Genomic DNA, 16,387 nt, shown 5'->3' on the forward strand with positions numbered 1-16,387 from the left:
AAAAAAAAAACGAAAACAAAACTTTTAATTATAATTTTTTTCTTAATAATAATAATAATAATATATATTATATATATAATCAACTACTATTTTAGGTTTTTTTTTAATTTTAATTTTCTAATATAATAAATTTTATAATAAAAAATTAAAATACTTTTTTAATTGTTAATTTAAAGAAATATATGTAACAATAATATTAATTTATTACATAAAATTTATAATTTTAATATAAATACTAATTTTAGTTAATTTTAGATAATAAAAATAATAAAATAAAAAGCGGAGATTTTTCCTCATGGGACCCGAATCCCCGACCCCCCAAAATGGGGAATGGGGCAGGGACAGTGATTAAAAATCTCCATGGGGACGGGGATGGGGAATGCATCCCCGCCCCACTCCGACCCTGTTGTCATCCCTAAATATACCTAGTAAGTGATCAATTACTGGGCCCACTAAGTGAACTATTAGACTTTCTATTGAGACTAGGTGCACATTATGCATCATAGGCATAGGTGGGGCGAAATCGGAGGCACACTTTCATAAGTAGTGAACCCGGAGGGACATCGTCATAAACATAAGTAGTGATCCCAAGGGGCACCGTACATAGGCATAAGGTGTGAGCCCGAAGGCTTACTATATGCAATGTGCATAGCCTGATAAGAAGGATAACAGCCAATATAGTTCAACTTAGGCATAAGCATTCAATTATAGTCATAAATCATGCTTAAAAGATTTCAAAACAGTCTCTAAATCCATCCATCAGTCAAACATACATCAAAACATATTATCAATATTTCCATGGCAAAACACGAGTTTCTACAATTCCATCTGACCAACAAACATGTTATAATATTCCAAACCAACATAGGGACCAATACTTAACACGCTTAGGTTCGAGGGTGAACCGACAGTAGGTAACTTACCTTGATTTTAAGCTCAAATATCAACCAATTAAACCTCCCTCTTGGCTTTGAAATTATTGAATCAAGACACCTAAACATAAAGCATAAATAACTTTAATTTCATTTTTAAGGTCCAGTTCCAATACATACATTACCAAAACTTAGTCCACCTACCCAACATGTGGTTTTACTCCAAACCACTACAAAATTCCACCAAGTACTCCAACCTAAACATAAACAAGAACCAAATGTTAAAATTTCACCGACAACAATTTTGCCCAAACTTCATGAGTCATGACGCCTTAGAACTTACCAAAAATCTACCAGAGAAACACTCTTTGATACCGCTGGATAACACGCTTGTAGCTCCAAAACTTCCTTCAACCTTCCAAACATAGTAGGTAACTCAAATTAGACAAACTCGAATGGACATTTTAAAAACCCATTCAAGAAAAAACCAAATAAATCTTAAATAGATCTTGATTGAAGTACATAGATGGAGTTAAAATGCAATCAACAGAAAAAATCAGGATCTTTAAGCACTCTAATTCATCAATTTTAGCATCCAAGTAAGCATGTTCGTCAAGTGAAAAAAGGGTTTCTGAAACATACCTTTGAAGAACTCTTTAATCTTCAAATTCCAACTTGAATCTCCTATTCAACAAGATATAAACTACCATATGATCTTCCATACTATTCTTTAGGACCTTATATTGAATTGTGAGATTCAAGATGAACTGAATTTTGGGAATATTGAGAGAAGAAGACTGGTTCTTCTTTAAAGTTTGAAGAACACTTCTTCAACTTTGAAAACTCAGAAAATCACTTTGTATGGTCTGAAATCTCAGCACAAAAACTGAGTTTTTTTGTTCAAATTTCTCATGCAATCAGATTGCATTCCTGGATGACAGCACCTACTTGGATGAATTAGTGGGATTTTGTATTGTCTAAAGTGGGATAAACCCACTAATTTTTAATTTTCTAATTTAAATTGAATTTACAATTAAATTCAACATTTTTTTTTAATTTTGAAACCAATTTTCATAACTAATCAGAAAATTCAATTCATAAAATATTGATTCTATAATTAATATTAAATAAAAAAACATTAATTTTATACAAAATTAACTCAACAATTAATTTCAAATAAAATTGCTTCTTTAATAATTAATTAATTAAATAAATAAATTATATTAAATTAATTAAACATCAGTTCCTTAATCACGAATCTTTATTAATGTATTTCATCTTTAAATCAAATTTAAATATTATCCACTTTTCCAGTTTCATAATTGTATATAATTACTATTTCCCTTAATTCGAATTTGAACATTTAATTAATCTCAACACGCTATTATGAGGTTTAATCCGTTTGTGAGCTAGTAGGGGATCTAATGGACTTACAGATCATGGGCTCCAACGATTCAAGATTAATTGTCCAAACTCTTTAAACTTAATCAATCAACACTCGTTAACTACCGAGTTACTCCACTAAAGCCCAGTAGTTGCACTCCCACCACTGGAGATATATTTTTGTCTATTTGATTTAACCATAATTGATAAGTTAACCCTTCATAGATTGTTTGTAATAACGACTGGGTCAATTGTTGTTTTACCCCCGAGATTACATCTTGCTTCTTAAGTCCCACTGATTTTCTAATGAACAATTGGTTTGTGACAAATCACGAAACCGAATCCCTCTTAGGCCAGTGAGAGGGTGAAGTCCCTTGTTCAATACCTAGAATCAGTACTTAAGAAAACAATCTCTCTACTATCCCTAAAAGTGGGTAGGAAAGAATTTCGTCTTGCACTCTATGTCCCCAACTATCTACCTGGTCTTACCCCTGAAATATGAGGCTTATTGAGTCGATGTTGTTGAGCCAACCCTCACTATATAAATCTAAGGATAATCTCGAATAAATATGAGTTCATAGTTAGCTTGGGATTAAGGTCAAATTACCTAGGTCATCAATTTGAAATAGTCAGTCTTAAGTAATAAACAACGTTATTGAGTAATAGTGACTTTATTTCTTGGTCCGATCTTATACAAATTTTTTGCGCAGGATGCCCCACTTGCATGTCTCTACATGAACGATTCAAGATCACATCTTTTGTACTAGATACAAAGTAGGTTGCATCCAATAGTGTTGCAATATAAGGTACCCAACCTGACCGTTTTGGTTATTTACTCGAACTTGATCCATTCCTATGTCTCCACATAAAGTTCAAGTATTCATGTAATAGCCACGAATCTTAGTTTATTGGAGTTAGTCTTTACAAGTGCAATTTACATATTCAATAGCAGTTTTATTGAATAAACTTCAATAACGTCTTTATTGCAAATAGAACATGTTTGATATTACAAACTGTGAGTTTTGGGACATACAATCCAACAGGCGGTTGTCTCTAATCCGTGAAAAGGGTCGGTGGAAGTTCTATCCAAATACCCAAGAAGAAGTCTTGGGGAGTGAAATAGGAATTCCAAACCACGGTAAAATTTTCAATGTTATTTTTCTCTGTCCCTTTCCTATTTAATTTTGCAATTAACTTGTTATTATAGTTTGTTGCATTAAATTAGTTGCAATATTTATTCTTTAAATTAATTACACTTATTGTTTTATTTTGATTGGGTTTCCTTAAATTTCTATATTCAGTATCAAACTTTTTATAAGAATTAAATAGAGTGTTTTAAAGTGTTTGTTAATTTCTCATTTAACTCAAATAGAAATTATTTGCATAAAATTATTGTTTAGCAAAAAGTACATTAATTTGTTTAATTGGGCCCACTTAGTATTAGTTTACTTAAACCCTATTCATCCTCCTTTAGGATTGCTATACCGATCCTATATAGCGAGAAATCCAAGTGGTCATGTCCTCAAGTACGTGACTTGTCGTGTTTGTGATCATTCCGGTTCAAGGGAAGAGTTTTTTGTTCGTGATCCGTAGAGAGGAAATACGTGAATATGAGATATACCATGGTAAGTTATTCTATTCTTCTTTCTCTCTAGTAAAGCATGTTGTATAATTTTGAATGTTTATCCTGGTTTCTCTGTTTCATTTCTTTGTGTTTTGAGTTTTCTAAAATTGATCTTCAGTGGCATGACGTTCACACGCTTTCGCGAGGAATATAGTTCCTTCAATAACAAACCAATAAATTTAGAGCTATGATTGTTTATAGACTTAATTTTTATAAATTAAAAACAAAAAAAAAAAAAATCAAATGGTTAGCAAATAAACTTGAAATATCTGGGTTTGAGACGTGTGCTTTCTAATGTTAGGTCAAACTTTTCCTTTAGATGTTGTTTGTTTTTTGGGAATCTAATATTCCCACAGAGTAGGCATCCCGATTGACGCATTTGTTTTGTGGTAATATAAGATGTCTGAGCATTTGTAGATTCCTAGACATCTCATAATGCTCATACGGAGGGTATTTCAGGAGTTTTGGATGCCTTCCTGAAACATGAGTTTTCTGGATTCCCCTATTGAGGGCATCCTCTTTTTATACCGTGAACTATGTATTTTGCTCTCTTTGATTATATTGTAGTTATTTTCTAGAAAGATTTTCAAATTCAAATTCAAATTAATATTTATTTTATAAACAATTTTAAATTAATATATGTTATTTTGTTGAGAAAAATAACAAATGAAATAACATAACTATATTAATTTAAAAAGAAATTCAAATTAATAATAACAAATACGTTATATAAGTTCAAATTATATTTAATTAATTATAAATTAATAAATTATCGTAATGGCATTTATGAAACATTATATAAATTCAAGACATTATCGAGTAGAAATCCTATCAAATAAATATAGTTATCCAAATATTTTTTAATACCTTTAAAAACATTCCTATAAAATAAATGTGATTATTTAAGGATGTCTAACGTATGATTTTTAAGAAATCAATAATTTCGAACATCTAAAAATTTCGATTATCAATTTTAAAACAATCTATTCATTATAGTTTTTTTTTCCTCTCTTGTTTCTCCATCAGTTTTTTTTTCCTCTCTTGTTTCTCCATCAATACTATAGTCATGGAAAATACGCATCTATCATATTTAAATGAAAACATGAATTGGTTGTCAAAAAAAAAAAAAAAAAAAAAAACGTGACAACGTGACACATACTTTTTATTTATTCATTTATTTTTCGACACGTGACTTTTTTCCCTTTTTTCTTAAAAAAATTGATAAATTGTGGATTCTTTTGAGATAGACGCAAAAACTACGATTTGTCTGTAAAAAAATGATCTGTAAATCCTATCTCGAAAGATTTTAAAATTTTAATGTCACATCATGTGTTTTGATAAACGGGAAATGACTTTACACGCTTCTTTTCAATAGAAAATGACTAATGGTTTGCTTCATTAAACTATTTTGATTTACATGTCAATATATTTCGAAGTTTGTTGAATTTTTGGACACGTATTTTCAAATGTCGAATATTGATATGAATTGTTTTCTTAAACCGTTAAAAGTATATTAGTTTATGGGTAATTATTTTAAATAATAAAAGCACTCCAAATATTTTGAAATATAACAAAATATCACTGTTTATTAGTGATAGATTATGATAGACTACAATAACTTCTATCACCAATGATAGATAGCAATAAAAATTTATCACAAACTATGGCGGTTTATCATAGTCTACCACGGATAGATAGTAATATTTTGTTATATTTGTAAATAATTTGACTCATTTTCCGTTAATTGAAAACCGCCCTTAATTTAATTTGTCAATCTATAAATACGATAAGGATACGATGTTTTTTTTTTTTTCTAAGCTATACATCAACATTTAGGTTATTTATAGTTCTCATCATATGTTCACAGTGTATATGTGAAAACTAGTCGAAACTATGTGCGTTACACGTGCTTTATAACTTTGAAAATGCAATGTACAGGTATGAGTTGAAAAGATTATTCAATCTAAATCTCGATCTCACACAAACATTAAGAAATAAAAAAAAAATTTACATTAAATAATAAGAAAAAAATGTTTAAAAATGATAACGTACTTTAAGCAAAAAAAAATGTGATTTTTTTAATGTTTCATCTATTTAATGTGAATTAGATATTCGTTAGAGATAAAATGATTTTTTTTTAAAAAAAATCTTTATTTAACGTGTAGAAGATATTAGTTAGAGATGAATTGTAATTTTCTTAAATTATATTTAGAAAAGTATATATTAGTTAGAGATAAAATATGTTTAAAAAAAATCCTTCACTTAAAGTGAACTATATAATAGTTAGTGATAAAATATGATTTTTTTTTTTTTTTTAAAAAAAAATTCCGTTAGAGATAAAATGTCATCTTTTGAAAAACAAAAAATTCTTTATTTAACATGGAGTATGTATTAGTTAAGATCAAATGTGATTTTTTTTTTTCTATTTTCATTTTGATGATTTAATTATCTTATTGATTTCAAACTTTGATTTAGACCAAGATTTTTTAAAAAACAGTGATAATATTTTTTTATATACTTTTTTTTAACTTGACGATTTGATCACCAACGTATTTTTAAACTTTAAATTAAACCAAAATAATTATTTTTATTTTATTTTCTTAAATTTTATGATAAAATCACTTAGTTAATTTTTTTTAGATGATCGATTATCTTGTTAATTTCAAACTTTGGTTCAAATTCAACCCATTTTATTTTAAAAAAATACCGTGACAATTTTTTTATTGGATATTTTGATAGACCTCCTAATTCTAAACTTTAAATTAAGCCATAATATTTTTTTTCTAATTTATTTTGGTTTGATGATTTGATTATTATCTTAATTTTAAACTTTAATTTAAAGCAAATTATTATTATTATTTCGTTATAATCTTATCTCCATATATATTTTTAATTGATTTAGATGATATGATTACCCTTTTAATTTCGAGTTTTAATTAAAATAAAATATTTGTTTTTTTAATACAATTTTTAATAATTATTTTTGTAGTTGAAAAAAGTATTTCATTGTCCTCTTACTTTCAATCTTTCTTCTTTTTTTTTTTCAAATTATAATTTCAACACAAATATAATTTTTCTATGCAAACGAAAATCCTAAAAAACTTAATCTCTCTTCTGATTTGTAATGATCTTCTTTTTCATTTTAAATTTTATTTCAATTTTTTTTATAAATGGGTGTATATTTACAACAAATTTGAAAAGATTAAAAATAAACAAAAGCTAAAAAATGAACAAGAGCATGTAAAAGAACAATATAAAATTATTAAAACCTCTAAACTCATTGGTGCGCATTTACGAAAATTAAAACGTGAAAAAAACTATAAAACATGAAAACAATCACTCTCTTCTATGTCACTTTGTCGACGTTTAAATTGCTTGAATTTTGAGAAATTTCTTGAACCTCAAAAGTAAGGTCTTTTCTCCACACTCTTTAGTATGTGAGAATCAGTGAACCAGTACATGAAAAAAGAAAATTATAGAAGCACATAAAAAGACACCAAATCACTCTATATGTTTTTACAAAATTGAAAAGTGACAATAAATATTGAAAAAAAAATGGCATTTGCTAATTAATAGAGAGGGGTGATATCTTAACAGATAATTCAAACTTCTTAAAATAAGTTAAAGAAACATCGAGAAATATGTTGCTATTAACATTTAAAAAAAAAAAAATATCTACAACAAAATTTCTACAAAAAAAAAAAAAGATAAGGGAGATGAGATACCATATGGAAAATGAGGGGAAATTTGTATCATGATTTTTTCATACTGTATCCATTCACCACTTGACACAATAATATCATTTAAGAATTATGTGAGGTCCACGAAATAAATAAAAATATTTATTAATAAATCATTTAATGACGTATGAAATAATGAATGGAAAAAGTTAGTATTATGATAGTATTGTTTTTTTTTTTCAATGAAAATGAGATGTTGAAATTAGTTATTTATAGAGAAAATTTAGATATCAAATCATATTTTTATTTTATTTTATTTTAATTTTCTTTATATTAATATGAAGTAGAGATTATTAGTTATAGATTTTTTTAAATTGTGAATAAGAGAGGATAAAATTTGATTTTTTTTTAAAAAAATTGTTATCTTTATTTAACTTTAGATATTATTAAGATAAAATGTGATTACAAATATTTTCGTAAATAAGATATCAGAGGATAAAATATGATTTTTAATGTGCAATAGATAATAAATACAAAATGAAAATTTTTCAATGATTTAAATGTGAAATTAAGTAAGATATCCCAATGATCATGCACTAATAGGGACAAAAATAAAATCAAATGTTTTTTCTCAAGTCTTTTTAGATAGTACTAGTTTGATACTAGGTGCTTTGCACGTGTTGTATAAAATTTTAAAATAAACTTAATTATAAATTTTGAATATTACCATAACTTTAATTTATGAAGAAGATATTTTTATTTAAAAAAAAACAATCCAGAAAAAACATTTATACAAATTTTGGAAGTTGGGTGAAGAAAAATAAAAGTGATTCTAATTGAGTATGAAATGTATTATAAAATAATATATAAATTAAATATGTATAGAATAATATATAAACTAAACTATTTTGTACTATTTTTGAACAACAATTTTGTGATAATTATCATCTTAGTAAATAAAATCGATTTTATTTTAATTGGGATGATTCGATGATCTTCCTAATTTCAAACTCCAATATAAACAATAATAATAATAATAATAGTATATTTTTATAAAAAATTGTGGTCACTTGGTTAAAAAAATATATTTGATATTTGGATGTGAATTATTTGATTATCCTCTTAATTTTGTACTACATTTTTTTAAAATTTATTGATAATTATCTTTTGACTATTTTTTTTAATTTTAATTTCGATGACTTGATTATTTTCTTAATTTCAAACTTTGATTTAAACCATTTAAAAAAAAAACCCGTGACAATCCTTTCTTATTTTTATAAAAACTTTTTTTATTAGATGACCTACTTCTAAACTTTAAATTAAACTAAATCAAAGTAGTATTATTTTTTTTCGTTATAATCGTATTTATATTAATTTTTTAATTGATTAGGATGATTTGATTATCCTCCTAATTTCAATTTTTTCTTATTTTAATTTCAACAAAAATATAACTTTTTTCTATGCCAAACATAAATCCTAAAAACTCAATCTCTTGATTTGCAACGACCTTCTTCTTGATTTTAAAATTTCAATTTTTGATGTTTGTGTGTACTTACATTACAATAAATGGGTCTTTTTAAATATAAAAATATGTTTAAAAATATTTATATTTTATAGCAAAAATTTTCAAAAGTACAAACATTTTTAAAACTTTTTGCTATAAAGTATAAATATTTTTGAGATTTTGCTATTTATAAGAATTTCCCTATAACACAACAAATTTGAAAAGAGAGAAAAAAAAAGTATGTAAAAAAATAGTAAAAATTACTATAAACACCTAAATGCATTAGTGCGCATTCACAAAAACTAAAACGTGAAAAATTTACCAAAACACTAAAGCAGTCACTCTCTTCTCCTTATCACCTTGTCGGCCTCTAAAAGCAATTGCTTGAACTTCGAGAAATTTCTCGAATCTCAAAAGTAAGATATTTTCTCTATCCTGTGTGAGGATCAATAGGCGAATCTGCTATGTGTATTAAAAAAAAAAACTACAAAAACATATATAAAAAAAAGTTACATTAAATACTCTATATGTTTTTACAAAATTGAAAAGTAAAAAATTGAAAAAGAAAGAAATAAAGGAGAGAGAGATGACATATTCCTATAGTAGATAGAAGATACATTTGCAACATGTAAATTAAACTTCTTAATGAAGGAAAAGAAACATTAGAGAACATGTTGCTATTGACAAAACTAAAAAAATAACCACAACAAAATTTCTACCTAAAAAAAGAAAAAAGCAAAAATATTAGAGAGAGTTGGTTAACAAAATTAAAAATTAAAAAAAATAAAGAAAAAGAAAGAAAAGGGAGATAAGATATATGATGAATGATTAGATGTTGAAATTAGCTAAATATAGAGAAAATTTAGAGATCAAATCATAAATTGATTTGATTTTTTTTTACAATCCTTTATAGTAGAGTTTATTAGAGATTTTTTTTTTTTTAAAAAAAAAGCATATGATGTTTAGATATTAGATATAAAATGTGATTAAAAAAATCGTGAATAAGAGATTAAAGGATAAAATGTGATTTTTTTTAAAAAAAAATTATTTATTTATAGAGAAGTAGAGATTGTTAAAGATAAAATATGACTTTTTTTTATTTTTTTATGAATCAGAAATTAGAGAATAAAACATGATTTTTACAATTTTCTGTCTTAATTTAATGTAGAGAAGATATTAGAGATAAAAAGAGATTTTTTTTTTAATGATTTAAATGTGAAATTACATAAGATATCCAAATATTCAACTAGAATACATAAAAGGAGAAATCAAATCCAAATGATCATCAACTAAAATGCGTAAAAGGGGGAAATCAAATATTTCCCTGCCATAGTCCTTTTAGATATTAGAGATAGATTTTAATAATAAAATGTATTAAAATGCATTATTTATCGTGAGGGTGAAATAATAATTCCATAGTTTTTATTGGTAATTCAATTCATATTTTCAATGGCTGAAATACTAAGGATCGATGTGATTATTCACGTAGTACTTTTTTCTTTCTTTCTTTATAATGATCAATGAATATATAAATGCACTTAATTTTGGATGCAATGAATGCGTAAATTTATAGTACTACGGAGTACTATACTTTCACTTTGTCCACACTATTTTTTTTTGTCTTATAAATATTTTTTTTTATGTTAGTGGACACATAAGAAGCTCTGTCACTTTAGTTTGATTAACATATTTGTATCAAACAATAGTTACACAAAGTCAATGTAGATCAAACATTTTGTTAGACATGCATGACCACTTGTTAAGTACTAAATAAACACATATATGATAAGACTAATAAATGTTGTGAGCAAAATACATCAAACATTTTTTTTTTGGGTAAAGCATATAAATGCATCAACTCATTGGCTTTGAATTTTCTCATATAAAAATGATATATAAATGCATCAACAAGAGCGTAACTCAACTGATATATTGTTCATACTATCAACCTCGTGGCTTGAGATTCGATTCCCCCACCCCACATTTTAATTACAATACCTCTTTAAAAAAAAATCTCATATAAAAATGATATCTACTTCAATAAATGTGTCTTTCCTATGTCTATGTTCTAAATTTTTAAATTATGATATGTCACTGTGTCTGTGTTGTCTCATATATGTGTCTTGTATCCGTATTCGTGTTTCTTACATGGAACCAACACTATTTTAACTAAGATACTAACAAGTAATAAATGAAAGGAGGATTCATATAGGTTCATGTAGATCTTTTTTTAATCAACCAATTTATAAATACACTTATTTTTTAATTTAACCCCGATAAAATTTCTATTTCTACCGGTACTATACTCCCTTTAGTTTGTTTTGTGTTCTGTTTTACAAATATTTTGTAATGCTGGTGGACCCCACATCATATTTGAAAGATGATGGTGTGACAAGCAATAAACGGAAATTATGAATATCAATATTTCACATTGCGATGCGATCATCTACACCAAAGATGGTTATACTACCTTAGATGATCGGCTATGGAAACAGATTTTCACTTGAATTGTTTGGATTAAATGCCACGAACCTCCATGGATCCCGCGCTAGATGGTTCCTGCAAGAGAAGTGCACACATGAACATTAAACCATAACAATGAAGAACATACAACACAGACACAGAGATGACAGTGGCAATGCTTGTACCGTATCACGCGGGCCAACCTGAAGGTCGAAGCGATTCGAAACAAAGTTTGACCTGAAGTTCAATTGCCCCTACAAGTAGAGATTTTGTTTGTGTTCAACAAATAATGTCATTGAAAATGTTGATAAATCACAATCATTATTGTCTATGGAACAGATAAACTTCGAACATCTCTTACAACTCCCTGCATTCTTTGCGCTTGGAAACGAGTGTCACTGATGGATGTGATCGAGTTAAGTTGTCCCTTCAACATAAATAAAAGAAAGATAGATTTAGATGGTGGAGATTCTAAATGAAGGAAAAACGTTGTAAGATTCAATTACATGCGCGGCGTTACTTGAAGCAATGGAGCTAACTTTTCCCTATTACAACACAAACAACTATCCTTGGGCACTTGTACACTAAAGTAGTTCTCTTGTCTGAAATACATGACTACGACTGGAAATCAAATGATGAAGGCCAAATAGACATTCATCCAAAGAAAGAGATCCGACTAATCCAAGAATGGCGCGCCCTAAGAGGTAGCACCATCTTGAGAGACATTAATGGTCCCATATTGGAAAGTGGAGAAAACTCATGAATCTTGTCTTACCCTACCATGCAGAAGTTGTTCCTAGGGATATAGATGCTACAAATTTAACCAATATCAAATATTTTAGATAGTCAAAGGGCTAAGAGAGTGAGCCATACTACCTCTTGTAAGCCCTCCTGTTCATCAGCGCAGTGAAGGGCTAGTGTCTGTGAATTTGATTGTCCCTGCAAGCAAGAAGTTACATGCGATTAGTCCAATGCAATAATTCAGAACTCATATATGAGCAGGTTCTGATGCAAACAAAAAAATAAACTGATCAATTGTTGCCAGCCATCATCAATACCGATACTGATAATGTGTGGCTCAAAACGATCCTAAACAAGTGGAAAATGAATGCTGAAATAAATTAGATTAGAAAACAATGTCATCTAGTAAACATTTAAAATGCCTGAAAACTGAATTACCTGTCTTCTTATGTTGGTGGTTGTATTCTTTTTATTGACATTATTAGTGTTCTTACCCTGGTTTACTTCTTCTGATTCATGGCTACTATGCACTACAGTGGACGGTTGGATTGAGCCACTCAGACTCTCACATTTCCTCAAAGCTTCTTCCAAAGCATTGAACGCCACGTTATAACTCTCATGGGACAAAGACCCTTCATCGCTCAATCTAAACGCCTGTTGACAAAGATCGATATACCGTTGAACTCTCAACTCGACATTCAACTGTTTCTTGGTTTTTTGCCTACTCTTTGCATCCCTTGTCCAACGTGTCAATACATATTGAGAAGGAATGCTATGTATGCCAGAGATTTGCAGAACAATCATTACATGTCGACAGAGGTAACCATTGAATTCAAATGTACGGCATAAACAAGAGATATCTGAAGTTGCTTCGTTCCACTCCACGAGGAAGTCTTGGCTCTCTTCAAAATCTTGAACCCTGTAAACTTTTATCACTCCATCTTCACTTTCCTTTTTTGGATGACAAGCAACTACTCCTAAAACCTCCACTTGAAATTTTTTAAATACCGTATGTGTGTATAATGCAGCCATTTGCTTCCCAAAAGGAGATGGAGATTTTAATGCTGGCTGCTTATGAAAAGTTTCAAAATCTGCTTTTCTTTCCTCTTCAAATTTATCTCGTATTAAATTACTATATTGGTCCAAGAATTCCCTAAGTGGTGTTCTTCTCTGTATGTACTTATCAAGAAAAGAGTTGATACCTTCTGGCCTTTGGCGTGTAGACATTCCTGCCAAAAAAATGTTTTTCATATATGCAGGTATCCATCGGCTGCGATCTGCATATAACGACTTAAACCATGAGTCATGACTTAGTTCAAATCTGTCAACAATTGTTTGCCACCGTTTTTCAAACTGTTCAATTGTCCAAGACTTGAAAACACACTCATCAAACATCGACATAAAATTTTCATCTCGTCTCATTACATGACTAAGCCTTTCTGGAATCTTGCAATAAATGTCCCACAAACAATAACAATGACAAGAATCAGGCAATTCCTCTACAATGGCTTCCTTAAGGGCTTCATCTTGTACAGTAAGGATCACTTTAGGGGGACATTTATGCATTGCTCTAAGCCATGACCGCATCAGCCAAGCATATGTAGACTTGGTCTCATCAGCAACCAATGAGCATCCAATCAAAACAAACTGAAAATGATGATTAACGCCTATAAAGGGTGCAAATGGCAATCTATACTCATTCTTAATATATGTGGTGTCCAAGAAAACCACATCCGCAAAATTGGCATAATCAAGTCTGCCTTTTGCATCAACCCAGAACACATTCCTTAAACACTGCTTTTCATTCAGGTCAATAGAGTAAAAGAAGTCAGGATTTTCATCTTGCATACAAACAAATTGGTCTAACATAACTTGAACATCTCCTTCATCTATAGCTAGATGTTTCAACTTACGTACTTGCTCAGTGACAGCAACCTTCTGCTTTTTAGCTATTGTACAACCTCCAGACTGCCTGGATTTCATACAAAGCTTACTTTTTCTTCTTGCTCTATTGCCCTGCAAGACATCAGTATTACTGCTACCAGCTTCTAAATTCCTGTGACCACGAAAGTAATTGGATTCATTAGGTAAAACTTCATGATTATGCTCCTTTATGAAACTATGAATTGCCCATCTTCCACTTTGCAATCTCTTGACATGCAAGCAAGCCTTGCAATCAGTTTTTTCCCAAGAGCGATTGATTCTACCTCGTTTTTTCTTCCCATGAATACCTATGTCATTATTTGAATTTGTTACAGGATCTGAAACTTCAACTACACCAGATTCCCTCTTATTTCCATATTTAGTACATGCAAATTTTGCATCAATAAATTTTCCAGATATTCTGGACCTACGACTAGCCTTTATTATGACATTAAAACCGACTGATTTGGCATATTCCTTGTAGAATGTTAAAGCATTCTCCTTCGATTCAAATTCCATTCCTTCACGAGGCTCTATGGTTTTGAAAGACTTCGAGTTGAGAACATTCTGAGAGTATGCTATGTTCATATATTCTGGCATCTCTATATTGACAATTGGTCCTGTATTCTCTTTTCCCACCATGTGAGAAGAACCATCTATGCCATCTCTAGTACAAATTTCTTTGCCACATTGCACCGAATTATTATCCATATTTAGCTCTCACAGCTGTTCAAGATCTGTCTTGATGAATAGAACATAAACTTACATTAATATACACTTCCCTTTCGAGTCTAACTATTTTGAAAATACACCTGAATCAAGATATGGTTGTATTTGTTAAAAATAATTGACAATGGAGGTATTTCAAAAGAGTAAATACCTCTAATTCAGCAATGGGCAAGTGGGTCACTTTGATGACAAGACACAATGGAACAAAGTTCAAAATTTCACACCAAATGCCATTTAGAATGTCACAGAGACATGATATAACATATCACAAAACAAATTCAGTAAATGACATCTGGATGTGCAATGTGCAGAGCAGTTACTCGATTGTTTTAAACAACGTTTCTCATAACAAAACATTTCAAAGGGCGAAGGTACGTTTGAGAGTGATTGATATGGTTTAAATCACAAAATTTAAAATCATATTGAAACATAGATTTTTAATCCTTCAAAATCAATTTAACGTTTGATTATGCACATTTAAACACATAATCATACCATTAAAAGTGATTTAACTACTTCAAACTTACTTTAAACGTGAATTTCTAACTAGTGTGAACTTTAAACTTAAATCGTAATTTTTCTTTGATAGGAGATGAAATACATAAGCTAGCGCTGAAAAGAACATAAGAAATGAAGTAATAGGAAGTAGCAGCTGAGGAGATTAGTCTCTAGAAATAAACCCAGAAACTGAAAATGATAGAAATGAAGATAAAATCAGTTCTTAGAGAAACTCACGGCTGTTTTATTGGTTACTCGAAAACTCAAAGGAAGATACTGTGGTTTGGGAGCGAGTATAGGAATTCTTGATTCGCAGTTTTGGAGGTTAGGGCACGAAAGACAATGAAATACTCGCATTTGGAATTTTTTGTTACTCGCTTATAGCAGCGATGGCCCAAAAGGTTATTTGGGCCTACTTTGTTTGGTCTGAACTGTGAACTTTCAAGGGCATATCTTCTCAAAGTTTATTTACTATGGGAATTAGGATTAATTCTACTACCATGTGGAATATAGTATATGACTTGGAGTAAATCCATCCTGATTTATAGTAACTTTCAATAGGGATTTCGAAGGGAAAAAAACCATATTTGAACTATGATTTTGAGTCTACGAATATTGTTGATTGATGCATAGGGTATGATATTGACTTTTGCAAGCGTATATCTTGTAAGGTTTATTCTTTATAGGATTGATTGTACGACGAAAAAATATATATTATATGGAAATTTTTAATTAAAGTAAAACTATGTGGATTTGTGATAAATTTAAATCAATAATTGTGAAAACATAATCTTGAAATAAAATCAGATTTTGGGCTGATCAACATTGTTTTAGTTCACGTAGAATATATGTTTGAACAATAAATTTTGACTTTTATTTTTAAAATGTATTTTATTGTGACGTACGTAATTCAAGAGTTTGATTTCGTATTTGAACAAAATAGCCTATTTTTGTGAATCTCATTATAACC

The 16,387-nt window shown here is 29.0% G+C and overlaps 1 protein-coding gene across 7 annotated transcripts; it reads right to left on the reverse strand.

Moving 5' to 3' along the window:
- Nucleotides 1-11,251: 11,251 nt before the first annotated feature.
- On the reverse strand, nt 11,252-15,770 carry LOC120069329 (protein FAR-RED IMPAIRED RESPONSE 1). 7 transcript variants are annotated; one of them, XM_039021066.2, is made up of 7 exons: nt 15,655-15,770; nt 14,185-15,002; nt 12,706-14,061; nt 12,403-12,465; nt 11,879-11,953; nt 11,712-11,780; nt 11,252-11,622 (listed from the first exon to the last, which is right to left on the reverse strand). In XM_039021066.2, exons 2-7 carry the CDS (start codon nt 14,899-14,901, stop codon nt 11,581-11,583), a joined length of 2,322 nt encoding a protein of 773 aa, XP_038876994.1. In that variant the 5' UTR covers nt 14,902-15,002; nt 15,655-15,770; the 3' UTR covers nt 11,252-11,580. The 7 variants fall into 7 exon arrangements, 5 of the variants coding, with proteins under 5 accessions (XP_038876994.1, XP_038876992.1, XP_038876993.1 ...); XM_039021064.2 differs by having other exon boundaries at nt 12,706-14,927; XM_039021065.2 differs by having other exon boundaries at nt 11,888-11,953; nt 12,706-15,002.
- Nucleotides 15,771-16,387: the final 617 nt, after the last annotated feature.

This window comes from Benincasa hispida, chromosome 8, assembly GCF_027475165.1.
Source record: "Benincasa hispida cultivar pf3 chromosome 8, pf3_genome.v1.1, whole genome shotgun sequence".
NCBI classification, from domain to species: domain Eukaryota; kingdom Viridiplantae; phylum Streptophyta; class Magnoliopsida; order Cucurbitales; family Cucurbitaceae; genus Benincasa; species Benincasa hispida.